Raw genomic sequence first — 24,396 nt, 5'->3', positions numbered from 1 at the left:
AAAATAAAAAATTGAAGTAATCCTAGCCACTGTAAAGTGCTCAAGAAATAACAGTTACTCAACAAAGAAAAAATACAAATCTTAATTTTAATATAACTTTCAAGTTTCTCTAAATGGAGTCATTTTTTTCTGTAAAACTGGATCATTAAAGAGGCCAGAAAATGACTCCAAATACTAAGTGGATCCAAACAAAAAGGAAAAGTGTATTGGCCAACATTCAATGTTTAAGGTGAGTAATTTTTTCCATCACACAAGACACGTAATTAATAAAATCATGGTAAATAAATTTTATCTCTCTTCAAAACTGTATAGGGTTAAGTTTTACCCTAGATTGAGGAATGGAATTATCCTGAGCTCCTCCTCCAACTTTGGCTGCACTTCAATTAGATATATTTGATACTCTTTGATAGACTGTTCTTTAAAATGTTTCCAAGGCTTTTTGCAAAATCTGCCAAAACTGCAAGCAGGCAGATATACTTCTAATATTACAATTATTTACTAATACATTTTTCCTTAATGTTATCACCCACAGGAACATCTAGCTGTTACTCAGTCTAAATGATTTTGCTGCTGGTATTTTATTGCGTGCTTCTCAAAAAGTATTTAAAACAATGACGAGGTGAAAGTATACACATAAAAACACATTACTTTTCCATATTCAAACTGGAGTCTCTTGAGCTGATTTTTAAATGCCATATACATTTTTAAATCAAAATGTATCGCATTCTTTTAACACTCCCTCCCCCATCCCAAACTCCTCCCAAAAGCCAAAGTTCCCTACTAATCTGAAAGTACCTATTATCTATGAATTTTTCTGGTTTTTCGTAACTTCATACTCCAACATTATATCCTTCAGACCCCTTTTCTCATTAAAGTACTGTTAACTCCTTAAGATACTTAAGCATATGGTTTATTTATTGCATAATCTTACTCTTCCTTCCACCAACTTAAATCTCACTATAATTCCCCTTCAGCGTTCCCTTCTCTCCTAAACGCACTCCATCAACATCGCTGGGGGCCACATACACAAACATTCCTATTCTGAAGCCCAAAATATTAATAAAATTTCGCTCCACTAAAAAAACGTACTTAAAACCTCGTGCCTCCTTTCAGTAGCACGCTTGAAGCTTTTTATTTGCTTTCCTGTTCTACCTTGGCAGCCTATTTCTCCCGTCAGTTGTGTGGTCCCTTGCTGCCCCCAGCACAAGAGTGCAACTCACTACAGTGTATTTCTTTTACTCACCATGATTCCCAGTATCTCCCTCCATTTCCGACCATCCATCCCCTAGTGAACCTCCTGGTCCACAAAAGAACTGTATCCAGGTGCCCACACCTCAAATTAGAATACCCCTCGACTGACACTGCCGGGGCTTTTTATAGACTCAAGAAAACACAGAAGGTTGAGCGTTCCTGCCTCCTCCAGCAGTTCCCGCTCCCTACCGAGTTCGGTCTTCTCTTGCTTCTCCCCCGTGGAATGCCTACTTCTGGTAACCCTTAGGCACCGGAAAGCTCACCTTAGCAACCTCTGCCCCGTGACCTCGCGAGCCCAGCACCTCGCTCAAGCTTAATTCACACCATTCTTGGAGCTTGTGTTTTCGATGCCCCCAGTCCCAGCTCTCGTTGCAAGCTCTTTCACCCTCTTGCCCCCCAGCCAGACCGCAGGTTGCGACCGGAGCAACTGGACATGCCTCCCTGGCCCGGCCCCCTGCACACCACTCACCCCGAAGTGGCTCTGCTCCTTACCTAGCTTTGATCGGGACTCCTCCAGTTTCTGGATTTGGTTCTCCAAGAAGAGCATCGCCACTGCGAAGGCCACCACCGCCAGCAGCTGTAACTTGGGCGGCATCATAATCCTAAGGAGCCCCATGAAACCCGCTGCTCGGGATCAAGACATACCGCGGGGGGCGGGGAGCGGGGCCCCGGAGGCGAGTGAGACGCCGGGGGGCAGCCCACCGAGCGGGGAGAAAGGCAGGGAGAGCGCGACAGCGAGAGAACCACCGCAGCGACCCCCCCCCTTCTCGCCGACCCAGTCCCCCGCCCCCAGGCGCCAGTACCAACGCCGCCAGTGCCCGCTTCTCCTGGACCGACTCAACGGCCGCCCCCTCCAAAAGCCCGCGCAGCAAACACAGCGCGAAGCGGATGCCGGGCTCTCGCCTGTCTACAGCCTCAGTCCCCGACCCCCGCGCCCGCCTGCCTGCCCGCCTCCTTCTCTTCCTTCCTTCCCTCCCTCCTTTGCTCGCGGCCGCGCGCTCTTCCGCCAGTGCTGCGGCTGCGACTGCGCCGCCCTCTGCTCCGCCCCCGCCCATCCCCCTCCGCCACCACGCGCACGCATCCACGTACGCTGCTCGGCAACCGGAGGCTCCACCCTCGGCTCGCGTTCAGTTGTGCCTATTGGACCGAAGAAACCCGAAGCCTCGCTCTTGGTTCGTGTTATGGTTGGTTTCCTTTGCCTTGGGTGTCAACCAAAGCGGCATTCGATTGGGTAAAGGAGGCGCGCTGAAACCGAAGAAGGCGGGGCTTCTTGGCTGCTTGACGAATTGTCGTGAATAAAAGGAAGGCGCTCGGAGCCGTACAGATTTGGGGAGTTTAGGAAAATGCCTGATAGGGGTTTTCGGAAGGACCCTGCGACTTTGTATTTATATTAAATATAAAGATATTTGACTACCTTTAAGTTTCGATATATTTCTAGGTAATACCTGTCTCTGAAGAGTAAGAGACTCGGTAACAACGGCCTTTAACAGACTGTTTTGGATAAGGCTCTGGAGTGGACGCCCCTAGCTGAGAGGTCCTCCGGGCAGTAGGAAACCTAGGGAAGATGGTAGCGATGGCGGCTGGGTCGGTTGGGTCGCTCCGGCCGGCGTTTGCGCTGCGGTTGCTCTTGGCTGCTGTACTTCAAGCGGTAAGTAGAGATCGTCTCCGCAGCAGCCCAGGGCGAGTGGTGAATGTTGCGCAGAGGAATACGAAACATTTGGTCCTGCATGGTAGCCACGCTTGGAGAGGGTGGGAGGACTGGGCTTCCTTAGGGACTGGTCCGACCGGAATGCTACGTGGCATCTTTCCTCATTTGATGCTTTTCCTTTCCCGCCCCGGATTTCTAGCGGTTCTTTCTCTTGACTTCAGAGTATCTTGAGTTGTACTTCTTTTGCAGAGTTTCAATTAAAAACAACCTATAAGCCTCACGGTAAGGGGGCGGGTAGAAAGCAATGAATCTTAGAAAGGAATGAAAATTGTTTTTAAATGGGCAGAATACAAGAGACCACCGTTCTTCGTGATAAGGCTCTCCCTAAATCTTAGACGAAAGCCCCCATATCTGTGGTCCAGGGTATACTTCTGTGTACCTGCGTACCCAGGGTAACAATTCCTGTTAACTTTTTTCTCTCAGTTGTTAGTTGTTTCTAATTCACTGTTAGCTTTTTATCTCCGATCTCTGTTACTCACGTGCTGCTGAATGCATTTCAGTACCGTTTGTGGTTTTAAACAACCTTGTTGCAATAAAAGGAGCTATTCTATACTAAAGCACAATTTATTTTTGAAATCGATTTTCTAAAACGATAGCTTTCTTATCGTTTAAAATCTGGCAGTGTTAACCAACTTTTTAACCTCGTTCTTCATTAACCCAACAGACGCGTTCTTAATCTTTGAGTGGAGAAGGGCTAATTTTGTCTTATTTTTCTGTTCATTCATGTACAACTTAGTATTGGTTTATGTCTCCTAAGAAGCTTGCGATCCATATTTTGCTATGTGAGTAACTTTTTTTCTGGGCACTGCGGAAGCTTTTACACGTATCATTAATCAGCTTAATTCTTCAGGTATTTTCATTACTGAGCCTGCTGAACAGTTTTCTCCTAGGAGACTTGGTTTCATTGACTTCACCACAATTTAGGGGAGTTAATGCCTCTACCAAAAATTTCCATAAACAGCCCGTTGCTTTTCTTTCCTCAAAGAGTTTGAAGTTCTTGCCTGTTTGTTTTTGCAACCATACCTTAAAGGTGGATTTTTTAACTTCTCTAATTAGCACGATAGTACTTTGTTATTCAGGCATTTGGTGCCCCCTTAGAAATTACCAAAAGACCCTTCTCTAAACTTTCTACTGGAGAATTTTTGTTGTTCTTGTTTTGCCAGTCTTAGATAATTAGAGTCTACCACCATGCAAAGGTAAGGAATAACATATCACGTTGACTTCTGATTTCTCTGTCTTTAATTATCAGTGTTGTGTAACCACCCCAAATTTTGTTGGCTTAAAATCACAATTTCTCATAATTTTGTGGGTCTGCCGTAGAGTTCCTGTTTTCGTCTGGCTCATGTAATGTAGTTGTGTTCAGCTAGTAGGATGGCTGAGCTGAAAGGTCCAAGATGGCTTCATTCTTAGTTGGTGCTGTCAGCAAGGGTGACTTGGTTCTCCTCCGTGTGACCTCTCATCCTCCAGCCCAACTTCTTTTCATGGCAGTCTCAGAATAGTGCTCCTGAAGAGCAAAAAAGCTGCAGTGCCTCCTGAAGGCTAGCCTTGAAAATCACATATATTACTTCCACCTCACGATACTTGTCAAAGTAAATCATAGGACTGGTCTAGCTTTCAGGGATGGAGAAATAGACTCCATCTTTGCACAGGAGGAGTGACAAACTTGGCAAAGAAATTACATACCAGGATAGGAGGAGTTTATGGCCATTAAATAATCTACTACCATGACCATCCACATAAGTCAAAAAGTTAGGTATCATCTTTGACATTTTTTTATATACCTTACATCAGGCAATTACCAACTCTTTTTTATTTTACTTCCTAAATATCACTCAGATCCATGCACTTAATGTTAATCCATCATTCAGGCCACCAACATCTCTCTCATTAGCATTAATAGCCTTCTAGTTCACTCTTCTATCAGAACCTAAATGGTTGGCTTTGTAAGTTTCCCAGTTGCCCAAGCCAGCAAGTAGTCTTTTTTAAATTCTTTTTCACTCTCTGAATCCAATTAGTCATTAAACCCTTGAAAATCTCCAAGCCAGTCCACTTAATTCTATGTTCACAGGCAGTACCTAAATTCTGACCACCATTTTTGCTTGCCTGGAATTCCCCCAACAGTTCCTTAAACTGGGTTCCATATTTCATTTTCTTACTTTCTAATTCAAGCTCTACAGTGCATCCACAGTCATCTTTTTTCAAACTTTATTATAATTCTTCAGTGGTTCCCTGTTGATTTTAAGGTGAAGTCTGTTCTCCTGAACATTCCTTAACAAGGTCTGTTTCACTTGATACTTATTTGTTGAGCCAGGCTTAAGTCCCAGAACTTACCGCTGCTGCAAGAGCCAAAAGATAAGGTGAAGAATTGGGGTCATTTGTTTTAGCCTGTCGCACATACCATGTTCTTCCTCAACCAGGCCTAAAGTGTTTAGATAAAAGGCAAAGTTTAATTTACATACCATCTCCAGATATGCAGATTCAGATATACTCTCTCCCTTCCATATTCTGTCATCATATCTTATATTCTATTACACAGATACACAATCTTAACAGTACCATACCTTGTGTGTTTGTATCCCTCCACTCCCCCTGCTCCTATGCCAAGAATATAGCTAAAGGGAATACAGAGACCTTATTTTAGTTTGTTTCTTTTTTTTTTCATATTGTGCCTCATATGTATTTGTTCACTAAACTCCCTCAGAGCTGGGCATCTGGGTGGCTCAGTTGGTTAAGCGTCTTACTCTTGATTTCAATTCAGGTCATGATTTCAGGGTTGTGAGATAGAGCCCCACATCGGGCTTGTGCTGGGCATCGAGCCTGCTTGAGATTCTCTGGCCACCCCATCTCTGCCTCTCCCCTCCCCCAAAAAACAAAGCCTTGAGTCTGCAAAACTAATGGTAGAAGAGCTAGAAAGAAGTAAATCACTCATGAAACTCAAGTTAACCTTGTATCTCCACTACACTTCTCCTCTATTCCATGTCTAATAATTAGAACATAAGTAGTGTTTTGTATTTCTTAAGAGGGTTTTTAAGAGTACTAGAAAGTGCATAATGCAAACATCTGTCAGGGACCCACTGTGTCCTGGGTAGAAAACTAGAGGCTTCATTCACTTTTTCTCCTTTAATCCTCAAAACTGCTAGATAAATCACAGTTATTCCTATTCAGAATTTCAGAAGTAAGATTGCTCTGTGCTAGCATTTGAATCAAGATGTCATCAGACCAAAAACACATTTTGCATATTTATGCCACCTGTCAGTAGGTGCGCAGTAAATGCCAGAATAACACCAATAATATGATTGCATGATCATTCACTTGAAATTTTTGTTTTGTAAAACGTGCTTTGGCAATAACAATTTCTTATATTTGTTAACAAGTTCATGGTTTCAAAGTGATTTCACTTTTATTGCCTTTGTTAGTTACCATGGTTGAAAAACAAATCACCATCAACTTTATTGGTATAAAACAATTATTTTGCTTTTAGATTCTGTGGGTCAGCAATTCGGACAGGTCACAGCAGGGTGAGTTATGTGTTCCATGGTGTCTCTGCTGAAAAGTCTGAAATACGAAGTTCTTTATTCATATGTCTAATTAATGATGGTTGTCAGCTGGGGGCTTCAGTTGCTCTCTACATGGGACTCTCCATGTTGTCCGTCTGATTTAGGTTACCTTACAGCATGGTGGCTAAGTTCCAAAGTTGAGTATTCTGGGAGAGGCAAAGACACAGTGTGTAGGAGTACTTACCACGCAGAGGCTCTTTCCTTTTTTATGACCTACCCTCAAAAACCACAGAGTATTCCTTCTTTTGTACTCTGTTAGTCAGAATCAGTCACAAGCCCCTGCCCAAATTCAAGGGAAGGGAAACTAAACTTCTCGGTAGAAGAGTGCCAGTCACATTGTAAGAACACCATGTGGGGTGATGTATATATATTGGTGTGGCCATCTGTGGAAAATGTAAATTAACCTGTGAAATAGGTCAAGCATATCACTTTACTAATCAAGAAATTACTCAAAGTACTAGTACAGAAGCACGTGTCTTCAGTGCCTCCCACAGGGCTGCGATCTATTTTGAATATTACATACATTCCACATTATTACTGAGGTAAAATGAAGGATGTATAAGGTATCAAATTAGGGTATTGACTGGCTGGCACAAGACCAATGGGATAATCATCATCTTGGGAGAGTATGACAGCACTCCTTAGTTTTTTACATTGGCAAATGCCCTTGTGTTTTTATCTACCTTGTTCATCCTGAAGAGGGTTTGACAAACTATTACTGGTGGGCCAAGTCCAGCTGGCCCTATTTATGTGAAGTTTTATTGGAAGACACCCACTCCCTTACTTTTGTCTGGGCTGCTTTTGTGATGTTGTACCTGAGTTGAGTATTTGCAACAGAACTGTGGGTTTTGGGGGTGGGGGGGTGTAGGGTGGGGTGAGCCTGGTGGTGGGTATTATGGAGAGCACGTATTGCATGGAGCACTGGGTGTGGTGCATAAACAATGAATTTTGGAACACTGAAAAATAAAATAAAATTAAAAAAAAAAAACAAAAAACCAAAACCATTTAGCCACCAAAGCCTAGCATAGTTACTATCTGGCCCTCTACATAAAGTTTGCATATCCTTGACCTAAACAATCATCCAATTCCATTCAAACAATCTGAAATTACCCCTACTTGAGGCTGTAGTTTTCACCAGTTCATTTGTTCAGCACACATGAGAATTAGCACAAGTGCTTTAAAAACAGAGTAATAATGGTTTAATGCTTGGCATCAAAAGAGTTAACAGTACTAGGCAATCAAACAATTCTACATTTACGTAGTAGTAGTGTCATGAGTGATGCTGTCTTAGAACTGTGCACAAATTTATTTCTCTGAAAAGCACTATGGCTAAAGATTAGGATCTGACTCTCCGCCCCCCGCCCTCCCAGAGGGCTTACTGAAGACTGATATTGATCAGGTTCTTGGAAATAAGTTGAAATTAAGAAGATGAAAAGGAACCTTAGATGTAGGAAAAGTATGAGCAAATGTATGAATAGGAATTTTATTCTTCCAGGAATTCATTATAGTTGGAAAGTAGAATGGGATTGGAGAAGTAAATAAAGGTAGGACTGGCAATGACCATTTAAGCCACTGAGGAAAGAAATAATTTGAAAGCTCTTTAAGAAACAGAATTGTCAAGGCTTATTAATTAATTGTTTATAGGAATGGCCGAAAATATAGAATCTAGGATGGCTGACCTGGGCAGCTAGATGGTCCAGGAAAATAGCGCCATTTTACTAAGTTATTAGGTACATTGGGAGGAATAGATTTAAGCAGAAAAGATAAGTTTCAGTGTCAGAGATCTTGAATTTGCTATGCCAATGGAACATATAATATAAATGAGGTCAGTTAGACTGTTGGCTTTGGAAGTTTGACACTCAAGTAAAAGACTCCGGAGTTCTCAGTAAGTAGGTATTTGAAGCCTTGGGGAAGATGCAGTCATCTATAGAAAATACGTAAAGCAAAGAGAGAGCCAGAAATAGAAATGGGAAACAGCAGCACTTAAGAAGGAGGACAGGCGATGGGAAGAACAGCTGGAGCCTTTTGAATGCCTTTGTATTTAGTGATTTTTGGCAAGTTTAGTTGAGTGGTAGAGTCAGAAGCTAGACTAAAGTAACAATTCAGAGATGACAGAACGTGGGGAGAGCAATTAAAACCGTAAGGTTTGAATAGGCTGAAGAATTGAGTTTTACCAATTAAATTAAATCCCTATGGAAGTGCAGAAGATAAGCTGCAAACCACGGGGTAGAGGGATTGACTTAAATGAAGGTATACCGTATTCACTGAGACATGCATGAGAGAATGGATAAGGGAAGAGAACAGATATTTTTGAAAGCCTGCTTTTGCTGATTGGTTGCATAAGTCCTTTCATTCATCTTACCTCAGTCTGTTTTATGTAAGAATTATTGTTTTCCAGTATAAATATAGAATAGCGTTTTATTTCTCATTTTGTTTATTTTCAGGTGTCTGCGTTCGGGGCAGAGTTTTCATCAGAGGCTTGCAGAGAGCTGGGCTTCTCCAGCAACTTGCTCTGCAGCTCTTGTGATCTTCTTGGACAGTTTAACCTGCTTCAGCTGGATCCTGACTGTAGAGGATGCTGTCAGGAAGAAGCACAATTTGAAACTAAAAAGGTACTGTTTTCTAGTATCTCTCTTCCATTAGTTGGTGTGGTTGAGATATGGTGAAATGTTAAATTGCTTTATCAACTTAAATATAAAATCCCTAGCTTTTACATTTTGTAGTTTTAGAAAGTCAACTGATTACTTTCTGGGCCACTAGACCAATTAAAGCAACTAGGAAGGAAAGTTAGGGTTTATATACTAGGACCTCATTCTACCATGGTGGTTTAGCAGAGGGGTTACAAAATTACTATAGCATGCTTGGATCCTTCTGGCCACATGAAGATGCTTCTGTTCATTTGTAATAAGAACTCAGTCTTACAGTGAAATTTGAGATGAAAGTATAGCACCTACAGTGCCTGGATGGTTCAGTAGGGTAAGCATCTGCCTTCAGCTCAGGTCATGATCCCGGCGTCCTGGGATCAAGCACTGCATCAGGCTCCCTGCTCACCGGGGAGTCTGCTTCTCCCTATGCCCCTCACCCCTCTTGTGCTTTCTCTCTCATGCGTGCACATTCTCCCTCTCTCTCTCTCTGCCAGATAAATAAAATCTTTTAAAAAAAGGAAAGTATAGCACCTACTACCTGGCACATAATTATAGGTGATAAATAAACTTTTTATCTAGTTAACAAAGAATATGATCTGTTAACTTACATGGCTGTTACCAATATTAATAGACAGCTAATCTCATCTTTAACACATGAAAACAGCTAAGGATAGGTAGTTCTGACTGTCCAATAAAATCTACTGTTTTGTCCCATTGTTCAAATTAATAGTTAACTTACTCAGTTCTTAATTTTTTTCATAAAAGCCCCTATACTTTTTAAAATGAAGAAGTAGCCTGAAAAGATCATTTATATAAGCCAGATAAAATTGAATAAGTGAGTCCCCTGTGTTTGGAATGAGAAAAAGAGTTAGCATCTCTGTTAGGTTTCCTTTTCACATTCTCTTTCACTTGTACATACTGAATTCTGTTACAATGTGTTCACAGTTTGTAAAGCTTTCTATAATTGTATTCTTGCTAGGTAGTAAAGGTTTATTTCTAACCCCAAGTATCGTTTTACCATTCTAAAAAAGTAAGCAAACCTTTAAAAGTGTTAATATTTAACCAAAATTTACTATTCAGTTCCTCAGTTATGAACCTGAAATTCCTCCTGTCCCCAGGATGGCTCCTAAGTCTTCTGTGTTTTTCATTTTCTTGGTTCACATATACTGTTGATATATTTTCACATTTAGAAGATTTTTAGGGGCGGCTGGGTGGCTCAGTCGGTTAAGCGTCTGCCTTTGACTCAGGTCATAATCCTGGGGTCTTGGGATCAAGCACTGCATTGGGCTCCCAGCTCAGTGGGGAGCCTGCTTCCCCCCTCCCAGTCCCCCTGCTTGTGCTCTCTCACTAGCACTCTGTCAAAGAAATAAATCTTAAAAAAAAAAAAAAAAAAAAATTTCTGTGTATATGAATTAGTCTTCATTGCATATAAGGTCATATCTAAACAAGTTTTAAAAACTTGATTTTAAATAGATTTAAGATGTATGACTTACTTAATTTAGTAAGACCCTTCCCTCTTGATTTTGGGGGGGGGCATGGATTTATTTATTTAGAGATTTTCACGTGGGACAAATTGCCAGAGGAATCTATATGTCATCTTCTAATCATAATGCTGTTATTCTATGGTCCATACTACTTAATCAACAATGATTATTTCCTGAGACACCAAACTTAAAAGAATTGAATAACAAGGGGTGTTTTATAATAATAAACAGTGTTTATCACACTCCTTGTCTTATAATTAGGCTAAATTGAGAAGCTCTCTCCTTTAAGTGGTGTCAAATACTCCCAAATTGTAAACCAGGTGCGTATAAAAGCTTTTTTTTTTTTTTTTTTTACTTCCCTTTCTCAGTAATCCTTCATAGCATACTATTTTTATGTTATACTTTTATTACAACCAACCTTAAATCACATGCTTCTCAAATTAAATTCCCGTTCACTTTTAATTATTAATTGAGCTCTTTGTGGTATCTTGACACTTCTCAGCACTTAAAGTTCAGCAATAATCATCAGCAAATAGTCTACCAGTTAATATATGCCTAACTAATTACAAGCTGAAGTAATTGTTAAGTACAAGTGAGCCTGTATCCTAACATAACTTTTATGCTGTATCCATTGTTTTTTCTTTACACGTTTCCCCTCATCTCTACAATATACTTACTTCTCATTAAGCATTTGCTAATACAGTGTTGTACAAAATCAATGGTAGAACCAAAACATGTCAGAAACCGTTAGAAATATTGCAGGACATACAGAGTATGGCATGTTGGACAAGCATCCATTTAGATGCAAACCACGTTCAAATATAAAAGTGAGACTTGATTTAATGTGTGCAACACTGCTGTCTAGACTACTGGTACATGAGCAAATGTAACATATGCAGTATTTTTGTCTATCTCAACCCTGGCTTAAGGCTTAATTTTGAAATCAGAGTTTAATTTAGTCTTAGTTTAATAAAAGTAAAAACCTGCATAGACTAGTACCTTACATTAAAAACATTAAAAGTACTTAAACATGTCTTTGTGTGTATATGTCTGGGTAAATCATTGTAAATATAAATTCTTTAGAAGAGAAAATTACTTTATATACAGGAATGTTTTAGCAATTTATATATAATTAAGAAGTGTGGGGCACCTGGGTGGCTCAGTGAGTTAAGCCTCTGCCATCAGCTCAGGTAATGATCTCAGGGTCCTGGGATCGAGCCCCGCATCAGGCTCTCTGCTCGGCAGGGAGCCTGCTTCCTCCCCACCCCCCACCTGCCTCTCTGCCTACTTGTCATCTCTGTCTGTGAAATAAATAAATAAAATCTTTAAAAAAAAAAAAAAAAAAGGAAGTCTAACCAGTATCATTCACTTTGGTTCTTAGTGATATGGTTTATAAACCTTTCCAGAGATGAGGCTAATCATTTTTAGTAATGCTTACTCACTTAACAGGCTGAAGTTAGTCTTTGATAGCCAGAAGCTTAAAATTTGCTTAAAAAAAAAAAAAATCTTAATAGCAGAAAATGTCTTTTAAATCTCTTATTCCGTAAATATGTACTCCATTATTTTTATTGGGTTTCCTTCTCCCCTACCCATTCTGTTCATATAGGACCTACTAGTAAGCATCACAAGTACTACCTAGAATGAGAATTTTTGATAAGTTAATTTACTACTAGTTTTGTTCATAACTATGTATCTAGATACCATTTATATACATTAGGATATTGGCTTAATTGTAAAGAGTGTACTGATTTGTAGTTGGAAGGAAAAAGGTAAACTAATGAAAGAAAAAATATTTGACTTTATTTAAATCTTGGTGCTACTTTTATACAGTTAGTATTTTATACAGATAGCATGAGTAACTTCAGCTTAATATATAAAATCTTAAGATGGAAAGGAAGGGAACATTTTTTTTTTTCCACTACTGACTGACTTTTTCCTTGTGATGGGACAACATAGTAACTGCCAGTTCCCAAGTGTTGTATCTTTTAGCTTTTCCCATGAGAAAAGGATTAATTCTTTCTCATTGATATTTTTGAAATATTTTAGGCAGGGATTGTTACTAGCTCAGGTTAGATCACTAACCAGTTTTTGGCCAAGATAGAGAATAATACAGGGCCCATTGGCTGCCACAGCAGCTATGTGGAATGTTGCACTGGGGTACAGAGAGTTGAAGCACTGAAGAGCAGATACTAGGTAAGCAATCCCATAAGTGTTACTCTCCCCTCCTACCCACACCCCACTGTGAATAGAGTAAATAGCTACTATCTGATCTGTCTTTTTAAAGATTTAGCTCAAGTGTCTACCCTTTTGGGAAGGCTTCCCTAATTTCAGCTCCCTTACCTCTCTACCACTAGGACTCCCAGGTTATGTTACCTACACCTCTATTCTCAAAGCACTGAAGAGACCTTGATATGCACTTAACCTTCACTATATTGTATCTATTATTTTGCTTTTTTTTCTCATTCCATAAAATTATGCTCTTTGAAGTCTAAGATGGTGTCTTTCTGAATCCCTGGCCTTTAGCATATAGTATTTCATAAGTTTTTGTCCTTGAGTGAGGCTGTTTTTACTAAGAATAAGTTGGAAACGGTGATTTTTTTTTTTTTTCCATTAAACGCTTACCAAGTGCTTTTTATATACCAGGCACCAACCTAGGCATTGCTGATACAAAAATTGAAGGCCATCGGGCACCTGGGTGGCTCAGTCGGCTAAGCATCCAACTCTTGATTTTAGCTCAGGTCATGATCTCAAGGTCTTGAGATCAAGCCCTGAATCGGGTTCCACGCTCATTCCAGAGTTGGCTTGGGATTTTTCTCTCTCCCTCTCCCCCTGCTCAATCAATCAATAAATCTGTCTATCTTAAACAAAACAACAACAACAACAAAACTGAAGGGCAGTCCCTACCCTCAAGGAGCTTACAGTCAGTGTAGTGGGGAGATAGACTGGTAAGCAGGCAAGTAAGGCTAGAGGGATAGGTGTGGTATGCTAGGAGTAAAGGGAACAAAGCTAAGATCTAAGTAAGATCTAGGTTGAGAATTGATAGAAAATGTACCCAGGTGAGAAGAAGAAACGGGAATCGAAATGGCATCTCTGGATACAGGAGATAGACCAAGAGTGCAAGATGGCAAGGGATGAGTCCAGAAATACAAGCAGGAACCAGGACATCGTGAGTCTTAAGCTATGCTAAGAGGTCTGGACTTTCTCTTGAGGGAATGGGAGCCAGTGGAAGTTTGTAGGCCAGAGAGTAACTTGATCAACTACTGGTAGACATAGAAAAGGTAATTTAAAAATATATATGTATATATGTCCATATATTTCACTTATGCTGAATATAAAAAGATTTGTCTTTATGTTGGCAGTTACCGATGAATAACACTTGTTATAACTGTTCATCTAAATGTCGATCTCTCGTTTGTATATTTTATTTATAAAGATACTGCAAGCATCCCAAATCTAAAAATAGACATTATTTTTAACACAGATTTTGAGATCGAGGTCTGACTGCTATAACCTTAATAGGTATTTTTTTCAAACAATACACCTCTATCAGATTAAAAGTTTCCTGGAATTTTCCTGAGGAGAAGCATAAATCAAATTTTTTTCTATTAAGAATTTTTTTAACTTCCGTTATCTGAAATTTATAAGATTATAGTATTTCAATAGATGGGTGTTTTTCTCATCTTTTTATAATCTTAGCAGTTCTGTGTATTTGAACTTGATTAAGGCAACTTGTGCTTTTTTCCTCTCGTTCATTTAAGGTTTTCATATCTTAATCATTTCAGCTTCTTCTGGACATAGTTATTATAGGATTTTTGTATTTTTCCTTCATTGTTTGCCCCTGTTTCCTTAGATGGCACCTGTTCTCTTTAAGATCTTAGTTCATCAAGATCCTTATAGTCCCACTGCTTCCCTTTTTCTTTTGAAATATTTTAATTTTTAATTAAATAATGATCAGTTATTTAGTTGGTTTTTAGTACTTCCTGTTCTTTTGCATTTACACCTACCTTATCTGTGAGTTATCTTCCTGAAGATTTGGCTAGTGATGAATCCAGCATACCTTTGGAGAGAGAAAAAATTGAGTTAGCTGAATTAGTCAAATATATGAACCCAAAAGCAAGTGTTTTCAACTTAATTTGTTGTTTATTAATTCTTGATTGTGTAAGGAGGGAATTTAGAGTAATGGTTAAGAGCACAGGCTCTGGAACCAAGCTAGGTTCAGAAAGTCTTGGGGCTTCTGGGTGGTTCAGATGGTTAAGCGGCTTCCTTTGGCTCGGGTCATAGTCCTGGTATTTAGCCCCACGTCAGGCTCCATGCTCAGCCGGGACTGCTTCTCCCTCTGCCTCTCCCCGCCTTGCTCATGTGCTTGCTTGCTCTCTTTCAAATGAATAAATAAAATCTTTTTTAAAAAAATAGTCTTTACTCAGCTGACAATCTTGGACAAATTACTTGATCACTCTGTGTCTTTTTCCTTATTTATAAATTGGAGATAATAATAGTTAACATCTCATAGGGTGGTTATGAGGATTAAACGAGTTAATGTGTGTACACTGCTTAGAATAGTTCCTGGCGTATAATAAATCCTAGGTGAATAGTTGGGGCTGGTGGTAGTATCTGATTTGCTGGTTAAAAACGAAAAATTTAGAGGACCCAAGAATAGCATAATAATAATTGCTGTTGGCAAAGTAGGATTTTTAAAAAATAGGTAAGAGATACAACATGAACTATTATACTTCCCAGTCTTAAAAATTTAGAACAAAATTTTCTGTTACTCCACTTTTGAGCTCCTGAATCAGTTGAATCAAGAACAAGAAGAAATATGGTAACAGAATTAGTAGTATGAAAACTTTTTCACCATTCACAACTACTTGTTTATGTGGAACAAAATGAAGAAATAAATTATGTCAGACATAACCCTGATTTCAAATTTTTGAGTCCTGCTGATTAACATATTTTAAAGAAAAATACTACAAAAATGAATTTTAAAAATATGTAGCATTCTGATCAGTTTAAAATGCATATGAAAATTGCATTTGGAGAGGAAGGATTTTACTAAAAAAAAAAAAATTTCAAAACCAGGGCACTTGGGTGGCTCATCAGTTAAGCATCTGACTCTTGATTTTGGCTCAGGTCATGATCTCAGGGTCAGGAGACTGAGCCCCTCATTGAACTCATGCTGGGCATGGAGCCTGTTTAAGATTCTTTCTCCCTCTGCCCTTCCTACCCACTCCCACTCACATGTGCCCTCTCTCTCCCAAAAAAATTGATGAAGTGGAGTTTTGTCTTAAGATAAACCTATTCCAGAAATTGAATGAGACCCTTTTTTTTTTTTTTTTTTTTAAGTCAGTTTAGCGGGTGCCTGGGTTGCTCAGTTGTTTAAGCATCTGCCTTCAGCTCAGGTCATGATCCCAGGGTCCTGGGATCAAGCACTGTGTAGGGCTCTGTGCTCAACAGGGATCCTGCTTCTCCCTCTGCCTCTGCTGCTCCCCCTACTTGTGCTTGTTCATGCGGTCTCTCTCTCTCTCTCTCTCTGTAAAATTAAATAAAATCCTTTAAAAAAAATAAATTTATAAAGTAAGTTTAGAATAAAATAATTACTGGTTTTCAAAGTTTCAGATGACACATCAGTTTGAGGCTATGATACTCTTTAAAAGCAGAAATAACAAAGTAAATCAAATTTTATTTGTAGTATAGAAATGATCACTTTGTGAAAAAAAGCAAGTTATCAGACTAATTGCAGTTATTTTCATACTAACATTCCTCTGCTGCTTATCTTTGTAAACTAATACATGGTAACAGATTTCAAAGGTTAAGAAAATTTTGGAGGAGAAAAGCTTTAAAGTGACTTTTTAAATTTCTTTTATTTGAATTTTGGAACACCCTTGGTCTCATTTACAGGATACAAGTAGAAGCCTAGACTGTAGATCACCAAATTATACCATTACTGGTTCTGGAAAATAGCTCAGCAGTTCAGACATTTGATAGAGTGCTTTTATTTTCACTTAAAAATATACTAAGATAATATTAAAAAGTAAAAAATATTTATCTTTGGTAATGATTGTATTACACTAAATTTGAATGAGCGGACCTAAATAGTGCATAAAATAATTTTAAGAATATAGTTAGATCCCTTCCACTTCCCATTCCATTACTTGACTGGAATTAGACTAATGCTAATTGGTCCACTTTGTATAGCATATAGTAGCATTCCCGTTTTCTTCCTTCACATGTACATGCATTCCTAGCAAGCCAGAGACAGTAGAGAGGAAATATTAATATAGGTTTAATTTATTAGAAGTTTATCCCCTTTTGCCTGTTTATTGAAGTTTTTGAAAGAGTTTAGTTATTATCTTAGCTACTAGTTTTGTGACTTTGAGTTAGCAAATTACTTTGGAATCTTCACTTTTGTTAAGTAATTAACTGGCTCACCTTTGAGTGTTTATCGTACCTTGGTTATACGCTAAAGTATCTAACCTACATTATTTAATCCTTACAACAACTATAATGTAATACTACTATCCCTGTTTAACAGAAGAGGAAACTAGGGTGTTATCTATCTAAAGTTACCTAAGCAATTAGGTGCCATAACCTGGCTTCATCTCAAGTCTTTTTGACTCCAGATTCCCAAGTTTTTATTTTTACTTCATTTTTTTTAAGATTTTAGTTATTTGAAATAGAACACAAGTGGGTGGGATGGGCAGAGGGAGAGGGAGAAGCAGGCCCCCATACTGAGCAGGGAGCCAAAAGCAGGACTCAGTTCCAGCACCCTGGGATCATGACCTGAGCCAAAGGCAGACTCCTAACCAACTGAGCCATCCAGGCACTATAGAGTCTCAAGTTTTTACCTCTATTCTGTCTCTCATCTTGAAAATGTGAATACCTATTTCACAGGCTTGCTGGAAGAAAATGAATGAGTTAAATATAAAACACCAGACTGACTTTTCGAAGGTCCCTTTTGCATTTCTAGTTAACAATTCCGTCACTAGTTTTTATTTTAAATTACTTAATCTTTATTTTTCCGTATACAGTAGACATTAATGACTCCCATTACCTGGTGTTTTCGAGGATATATTAACAAATTTGGCTTATTTAAGGCCCAAACATTTTAAATATGTCACATAGTATTTCATAATTAGGTAAAAGAACATCAAAACATTTAGTTCTATTCAGTTTACATGGAAAATCTGTAGCCAGTTTCAGAGTAATTTAGAAGACCGCTTAAGCAAGAAAGTGGCATGTATTAAGCTTTAACCTATCTGCTACGGGTAGAGATGCTATTGGTGTGTGAAACATAGAAGGATGAAATGGAGGTTAAGCCAACTGTGCGTGAAATTGTAGTCACTAAAGAAATTTCACAGTTGCTTAAAATAGCTTCATTTTTGTAGTGTGTCTGTAGCATCAATACATGAACTGATTTCTTTAAAAGAAACAAATATAAATCTTAAACAGATTATTCTAATTATAATATAAAAACATTAGTCACTAAGGAGCTTTTTTAAAAGATGTGAATAATGTTTGGCAGCAGTTCTAATTTACTGAAAGAATTGCTAAGACTCTTGCATACCAACACAAATATTTACTTCGTAATGGCCACTAACATTTGTTACTAGATGAAGGGCGCTGTTGCAAGTCCGTTATCTGAATTAATTTATATAATCTTCACAACTCTGCAATAAGTACCATTATTATCCCCATTTTCTAATTGAGTCTAAGACAGAGATCTTACCTAAAGTCATCAGCTAGTAAATGGTTATAAATATATGTATCATTTATGTAACAGAAGTTTTAAACATTTTGTATAATTATTTAATTGAACTGAAATATTTAATTTTTTAATATTTTCTAAACGTAGTGTTTCATCTGTCTTTAATTTTAAAATGTCAGTTTTTTTGGTATTTATAAATTAGATCAAGAGTCTAAGCATATTAAAACATTTTAATGACATTTGCAGATTACAATATTTAAAATGGAAATAAACCATTAAAGTAATTCATGTTCTGTTTCCAGGCTGCCTTACAATTGTATTTCGTAGACATACCTATCTCAGAGTCAAAATAAACTTTGTTTATACACTAAATATTTCTTCTTGGGGCACCTAGGTGGCTCACTCATTTAAGCGGCTGCCTTTGGCTCAGGTCATGATTCCAGGGTCCTGGGATCGAACCGGCGCATCAGGCTCTCCGCTGAGCAGAGAGCCTGCTTCCCCCTCTCCCTCTGCCCGCCGCTCTGCCTACTTGTGCTCTTTCTCTCTCTGCTCAATAAATAATAATTAAAAAAAAAAAAGTCTTTTAAAAAAATAATTAAAAATAAATATTTCTTCTTGGTGTAGGCTTGAAGAATGTCAAAGTGACAGTAGTCACTGTCCTTAAGGAGTCAAGTAGAAGAAATAGGCATGGAACTAGAATGTAGTTGGCAGGATATTTTATTAGGCTAAAACATAATATCCAGTGTTAGGAAGGTGCCCATTTAAAGAGTTAGAAATAAAATAAATAGAAGTTGAAAAGAGGACAAGATCTATATATTCTCTTAAAATTGATGTATTCAGAACTATAGATATAACCACATTAATCACTATAAAAGTGACCAACAGAAGAACTAAAAATAGTTAAAAAGTTACTGAGTGCAGGTGGGAGGCAGAGGAAAAGTTTTACTTCTGTACCCTTCTGTATGGTTTCTTTGTTATTTCCAGATGCATTGGTTTCTTTAAAGAATTAAGCAAGAAGTGTGGTGTAAATAAAATATACTCAGGTGCCATGATAGCACACAGAAGGAAGGACATACTACCTTTTGACAGTTGAGGTAAATACCACCACTTGCTTATACAGAAGTTGCTGTTTATGCTAACTTGGAAAATTATTAGGAGAAAGTCCTCTCTGGCAAAAGGAAAATTTACTGAAAAGGCAAAGTCATGAAAAAGATGGCCTTCTTAGATAAATCAAATAGCTTGGTTATGATGATAGATGATGCTGGTTAGGAAGAGTAGTGCCTGTATGTCTTGAAAAGAAGTTTGGACTCTATCCTATAGGCAGGGGACAAAATTAAAAGATTATAAACAACTGGTATCAGATTTGTATTTCAATGAGTTTTGTCATCAGTATGAAGGATAGTTGGTAGGACAGAGGGGAATACTGTTGCCAGAAAAATAACCTACATTGACGTTTTCCAAAGGCAAGATAAAGAGCTTAAGCCAAATATTGGTAGTAAAAATGGAGAAGGGACAGATCTGAAAGGATTTAGGCAATAAAACCTTCAGGATCTGACGATTTACTGGGTTGGAAGGGTGAATAAAGATGCCTTGAGAAACTGGTAGCCTCAATGAAAGAAGGCTACAGTAGACTTCAACTAGTTACAAGGTAGCCCCTTAGTGCAATGGTGGGGGATGGGAGAAGGGGCAGTAAGGAGGATAACTTTTCATAAAAGCATACCCCTTAGGTAGAAACTACGTTTTCTGTTTTCCTTTTGAAGAAAAGTGTTAAAAGCTCATCTGGGTACTGTAATGAGTTCTAAACTTGATAGTGTGCTTGTCAAAAAGTGAGCAAAAAATCAAAATGTTTGCAACAGCCTAGTGTCTTTTGTTCTACTTTCATATTGGCACTCTTAGTATTTAAGATATTTAGGTTTTTGGGTTATTATAATTTTATTTTTGTATCTTAGTATATATGAGGTGATTACCTTCAGTTTTAATAGAGAGCAGCCATAATGTAATTTGTGCCAGTTGTTCTGTTTTTTATTTCAAATATTTGCAGCCTTGCTTAAAGATTATCATAATTGCCCATTTTTGTGACAAATAATGATGTTCAATATTGGTATGGTAATAACACTAACAATTGAATTCTCTTTTAAAAAGCAGCCTTTGCTGCTATATAATAGCATCCCTGTGGTATTTTTTGGAGACTATTGAATATTTGGGTGTTGAACTGTATTTTTGTCTGGATCTCAGTTCTTCAAATTAAGAGAAAAATGGGCTGTATTTTTCAAACATTTAGGAGCAAAAAGACAATGAAATTTTTATTAAGTACTACTTTGCCATTTTCTAAAATATTTTTACCAAGGGGCTAGTGGTTTTATTTTAAAACTACTTACTAGGGGCGCCTGGGTGACTTAGTTGTTAAGTGTCTGCCTTCGGCTCAGGTTGTGATCCCAGGGTCCTAGAATCGAGCCCCACATTAGGCTCCCTGCTCAATGGGAAGCCTCCTTCTCCTCTCCCACTCCCCCTGCTTGTGCTCTCTCTTATGTGTCTCTCTCTGTCAAATAAATAAGTAAAATTTTCAAAAACAAACAAACAAAAAAACTACTTACTAAGATATTTAAGTGAGGGGGCACCTAGGTGGCTCAGTCAGTGCAGCCTCTGCCTTCATATCAGGGCTCTGGGGTCAAGTCCCGCATTGGACCTTTGCTCAGGAGGGAGCCTGCTTTTCCCTTTCCCTTTACCTGCCACTGTGCTTCCTTGGGATGTCTCTCTTTCTCTCTCTTTCTCTGTCAAATTAATAGAAAAAAATCTTTAGGAAAAAAAAAGATACTCAAGCTCAGGATCATTTTTACCAATTCTTTGGATGTTTTGACCTCAGGAAATATGGTGGTGTTGTGTCTGGTTATTTCTTTTCATTCTATTATATTTCCTAAATATCAGTAGAATTAAATGCATTGTTCCCAGGTGATGACCCTGGATTATTCATACCAGTAACTATTGATGGGGAAGGGGGTGTATCTGTGGGTGTTTTTGTTTTCAGGTGAAAGTCTAATCATTATAGTCCTAACTCTTTATTATGAAGGTCTGTTTTAGGTACGTGAACAAATTCTGTTATTCATCACAATACTGGAAGAAACTTTGTTCTGTCTTCCCTCAGATTTTGTAGTTAGAATCGTCTAATTTAATTTAGAATGTAGTGATGTAAAAAAATTTTTTTTTATTTCTTGGTTTTTGTTTCATTTTGTTGTACTTTAATACATTTTCAATGAGCTTTTCAATGGAACAGTAATTGTATCTTAGTGAAAGATTCCCTCAGTGTTCTCTTACTTTCTCAAAACTTAATTTAAATTAAGGTAGATGTTTCCTTGCTTGTTTTGTAGCTTTCTCAATCTTAAGGCAGAAACTAAAGATACAAAAATAAACATTTTATAGTGTAGTAGAATAAGCTTTATCCTTAGCTTCCTTAGATATAGTCATTGCTTTGTTTTTTTCAGAGTTCCTAAAAATACTATAAAAATACTATAAAGTACCTAAAAATACTATAATCTCAAGGATATAATATTAGAGAATTATATTTACCAGCTTCATTTGCTAAAATAGTAAAGTTGAACTCCTTTCCCTAATCCTCCATATTCATTCATTGTGCCTTTGCAAGAATGCCATTAGTCAAAGTGTGTGTGTTAGTGTCAGCAGATAAACCAGTTACCTGCTGCTTCAGTGACTGGAATTGAATCTTGACAAAAGCTTTACTACTAGGGGTGCCTGGGTGGCTCTGGGTAAAAGCCTCTGCCTTCGGCTCAGTTCATGATCTCAGGGTCCTGGGATCGAGTTCCGCATGGGGCTCTCTGCTCAGCGGGGAGCCTGCTTCCCCCTCTCTCTCTGCCTGCCTCTCTACTTGTGATCTCTGTCAAGTAAATAAATAAAATCTTTAAAAAAAAAAGTACACACTTAACTTGATGAGCACTGAGTAATGTATAGAACTGAATCACTATATTGTACATCTGAAACTGATATAACACTATGTTAATTATACTTCAGTTTTAAACACCACTAATTTTTAAATGAGGTGGAAATTAGGGGATTCAAAAGTCATGTTACTAATAAGGCAGATTAGTTACAGAACTGAAGTAGTTTGATATTTTTGCTTCTCATCAGAATTGTTTAGAAAGTTTAGGAAAACCTATTAATCATAACTTATATAGGGAAATAGGTGTGGACTCCCAAGGGAAAAATGCAGCTTTGCATGTCATTTTTATATTTTTCTAAAGGTATCCATGTATTTTCATTTAAGTTATTTGGGTTATTATAATATAATGGAATAAGTACCTACTAGAGTCTAGAGATAGATTGTACAAATGAGCCTCTTGAGGCCTACAAAAAAGAGGCCTACCAACTTGGTATTTTAAAAATTAGCTTGTTCTGTAAAAGTTACATCACTTTTTTGATTTCTCTTCCAGTGGGTAGTTATCCACAAATGTTGAAGGTCAGAATTTTTTCTATGCCAGTGATGTTACTTTAAAAAGTCCGAATGCTAAGGGGGAAAGTCAGGGAATTACAAGTTTAACCTTTTTAAATCCTTTCATCCTTTATGCCCTAGAGAATTCCTATTATAAGTTACATATTTTTATGTGAATTTGTGTAATGCCAAAGATGCTTATGATTGTGTCACTGAAAATTTATCAGAATTTGTAGTTAAATTACTTACTCAACATGAAAAGCCAGTGTTTTTCTATGAACACCACAAATTGATAAGTGAAATGCCAACTGTCATCACAAATTAATACTTTTAGGGAAACCTGGGTGACTTAGTCAGTTGAGCATCTGCCTTCAGCTTGGGTCATGATCCCAGAGTCCTGGGGTTGAGCCCCATGTTGGGCTCTCTGGTCGGGCTCTGCTCAGCAGGGAGCTTTTCCCTCTCCCTCTGCCTGTTGCTCCCCCTGCTGTGCACACTTGCTCGCTCTCTGTCAAATAGATAAATAAAATCTTTTTTAAAAATTAACTAATGCTTTTAGAATTTGTTATTAATAATGTTAGGCAGCTCTAAGATAAATTTTCTTTTTGTTTACCCTACACTGAAACTAAGTACAACGAACTCTACAAGTATATCAAAGGAACTTGAAATATTTTTAAAGTTATGTAACAAAAAAAGAGGTATTTAATTCTGTTAAATGAGTAATTCTTTCCAACACACATACAGTGAGAAGCTTTGTGTCTAGTTCTGGGGATAGTTACGATAAATAAGACATTTCCTTTCCACAGTTAAGTTACAGAATATTTACAGCACATTATAAGAACAGAATTCTGGGGTGCCTGGGTGGCTCTGTCAGTGAAGAGTCCGCCTTCAGCTCAGGTCATGATCCAGGGATCCTGGGGATTAAGCCCCACATCTGGCTCTGCTCAGCAGAGTGCCTGCTTCTCCCTCTCCCTGTGCTGCTTCCCCTGCTTGTGTGAGCATGTGCGCACGCTCTTTCTGTCAAATAAATAAGATCTTTAAGAAAAAAAGAAAGAAAAAACTGGAATTCTGCAGAAAGTACCTGCAAGATAGGAAATCAACAAAAGTTTTTCTGGATTAAGTCACTTCTGAGCTGCCTGTTCATTGGACATGTTTCTAATATTTTTAACCATTTGTTTTGTTGTACAAAGAAGTGCTTTCCATGAATGCCTTAGAAGTCTGCTGGGATACAGACTCCTTCAGTCCTTGCAATAGCCAAATAGGGACTGGGATGCACAGGACCCACCAAGCTAGTCATCTCCAGTTCTAAGCATCCTCCTCCTACCCCAGTGCTTCATGAAGTTGTTAACCATTTTCCACATGTCATGTTATGGAGAATATTGGGAAACAGTTTTGTAGAGAAATGCTATTATGTAAGGTAATGGAATCTCCACTTAGTTTCCAGGGGATCACAGACTTAAAAATAAAAGCTAAATCTAATAACCGAATTTTAATATGGCCTTACTACTTTTTTAACTTTCATAATTCTGGTAATATATATATAGCGTAAACTTCACCATTTTAACTATTTTTAAGTGTCCATGTATTTCCAGAACTTTTTCATCTTTCTAA

At 38.1% G+C, this 24,396-nt stretch overlaps 2 protein-coding genes across 3 annotated transcripts in view; one reads left to right on the top strand and one right to left on the bottom strand.

The window, feature by feature from the left end:
* The window catches only part of HS2ST1 (heparan sulfate 2-O-sulfotransferase 1), a 168,939-nt gene extending 166,657 nt beyond the window's left edge, over positions 1–2,282 (bottom strand). Inside the window, exon 1 of one of the 2 annotated variants that reach the window (XM_032867050.1) lies at positions 1,744–2,282. In XM_032867050.1, the coding sequence (XP_032722941.1) occupies positions 1,744–1,867 (124 nt within the window). In that variant the 5' untranslated portion in view covers positions 1,868–2,282. The remainder of the gene's footprint in view (positions 1–1,743) is intronic. The other variant, XM_032867051.1, reaches the window with a different exon arrangement.
* Positions 2,283–2,587: 305 nt separating this feature from the next.
* SELENOF (selenoprotein F) overlaps positions 2,588–24,396 on the top strand; it is a 45,439-nt gene continuing 23,630 nt past the window's right edge. The window contains exons 1-2 of the mRNA XM_032867049.1: positions 2,588–2,899; positions 8,961–9,128. Of these exons, the coding sequence (XP_032722940.1) occupies positions 2,816–2,899; positions 8,961–9,128 (252 nt within the window). The 5' untranslated portion in view covers positions 2,588–2,815. The remainder of the gene's footprint in view (positions 2,900–8,960; positions 9,129–24,396) is intronic.

The sequence above is a fragment of the Lontra canadensis genome, unplaced genomic scaffold, assembly GCF_010015895.1.
Source record: "Lontra canadensis isolate GAN:19392208 unplaced genomic scaffold, GSC_riverotter_1.0 scaffold33, whole genome shotgun sequence".
NCBI classification, from domain to species: Eukaryota; Metazoa; Chordata; class Mammalia; order Carnivora; family Mustelidae; genus Lontra; species Lontra canadensis.
Note: the sequence above shows the minus strand (reverse complement) of the source record. Positions and strands in the feature narration are given on the sequence as shown.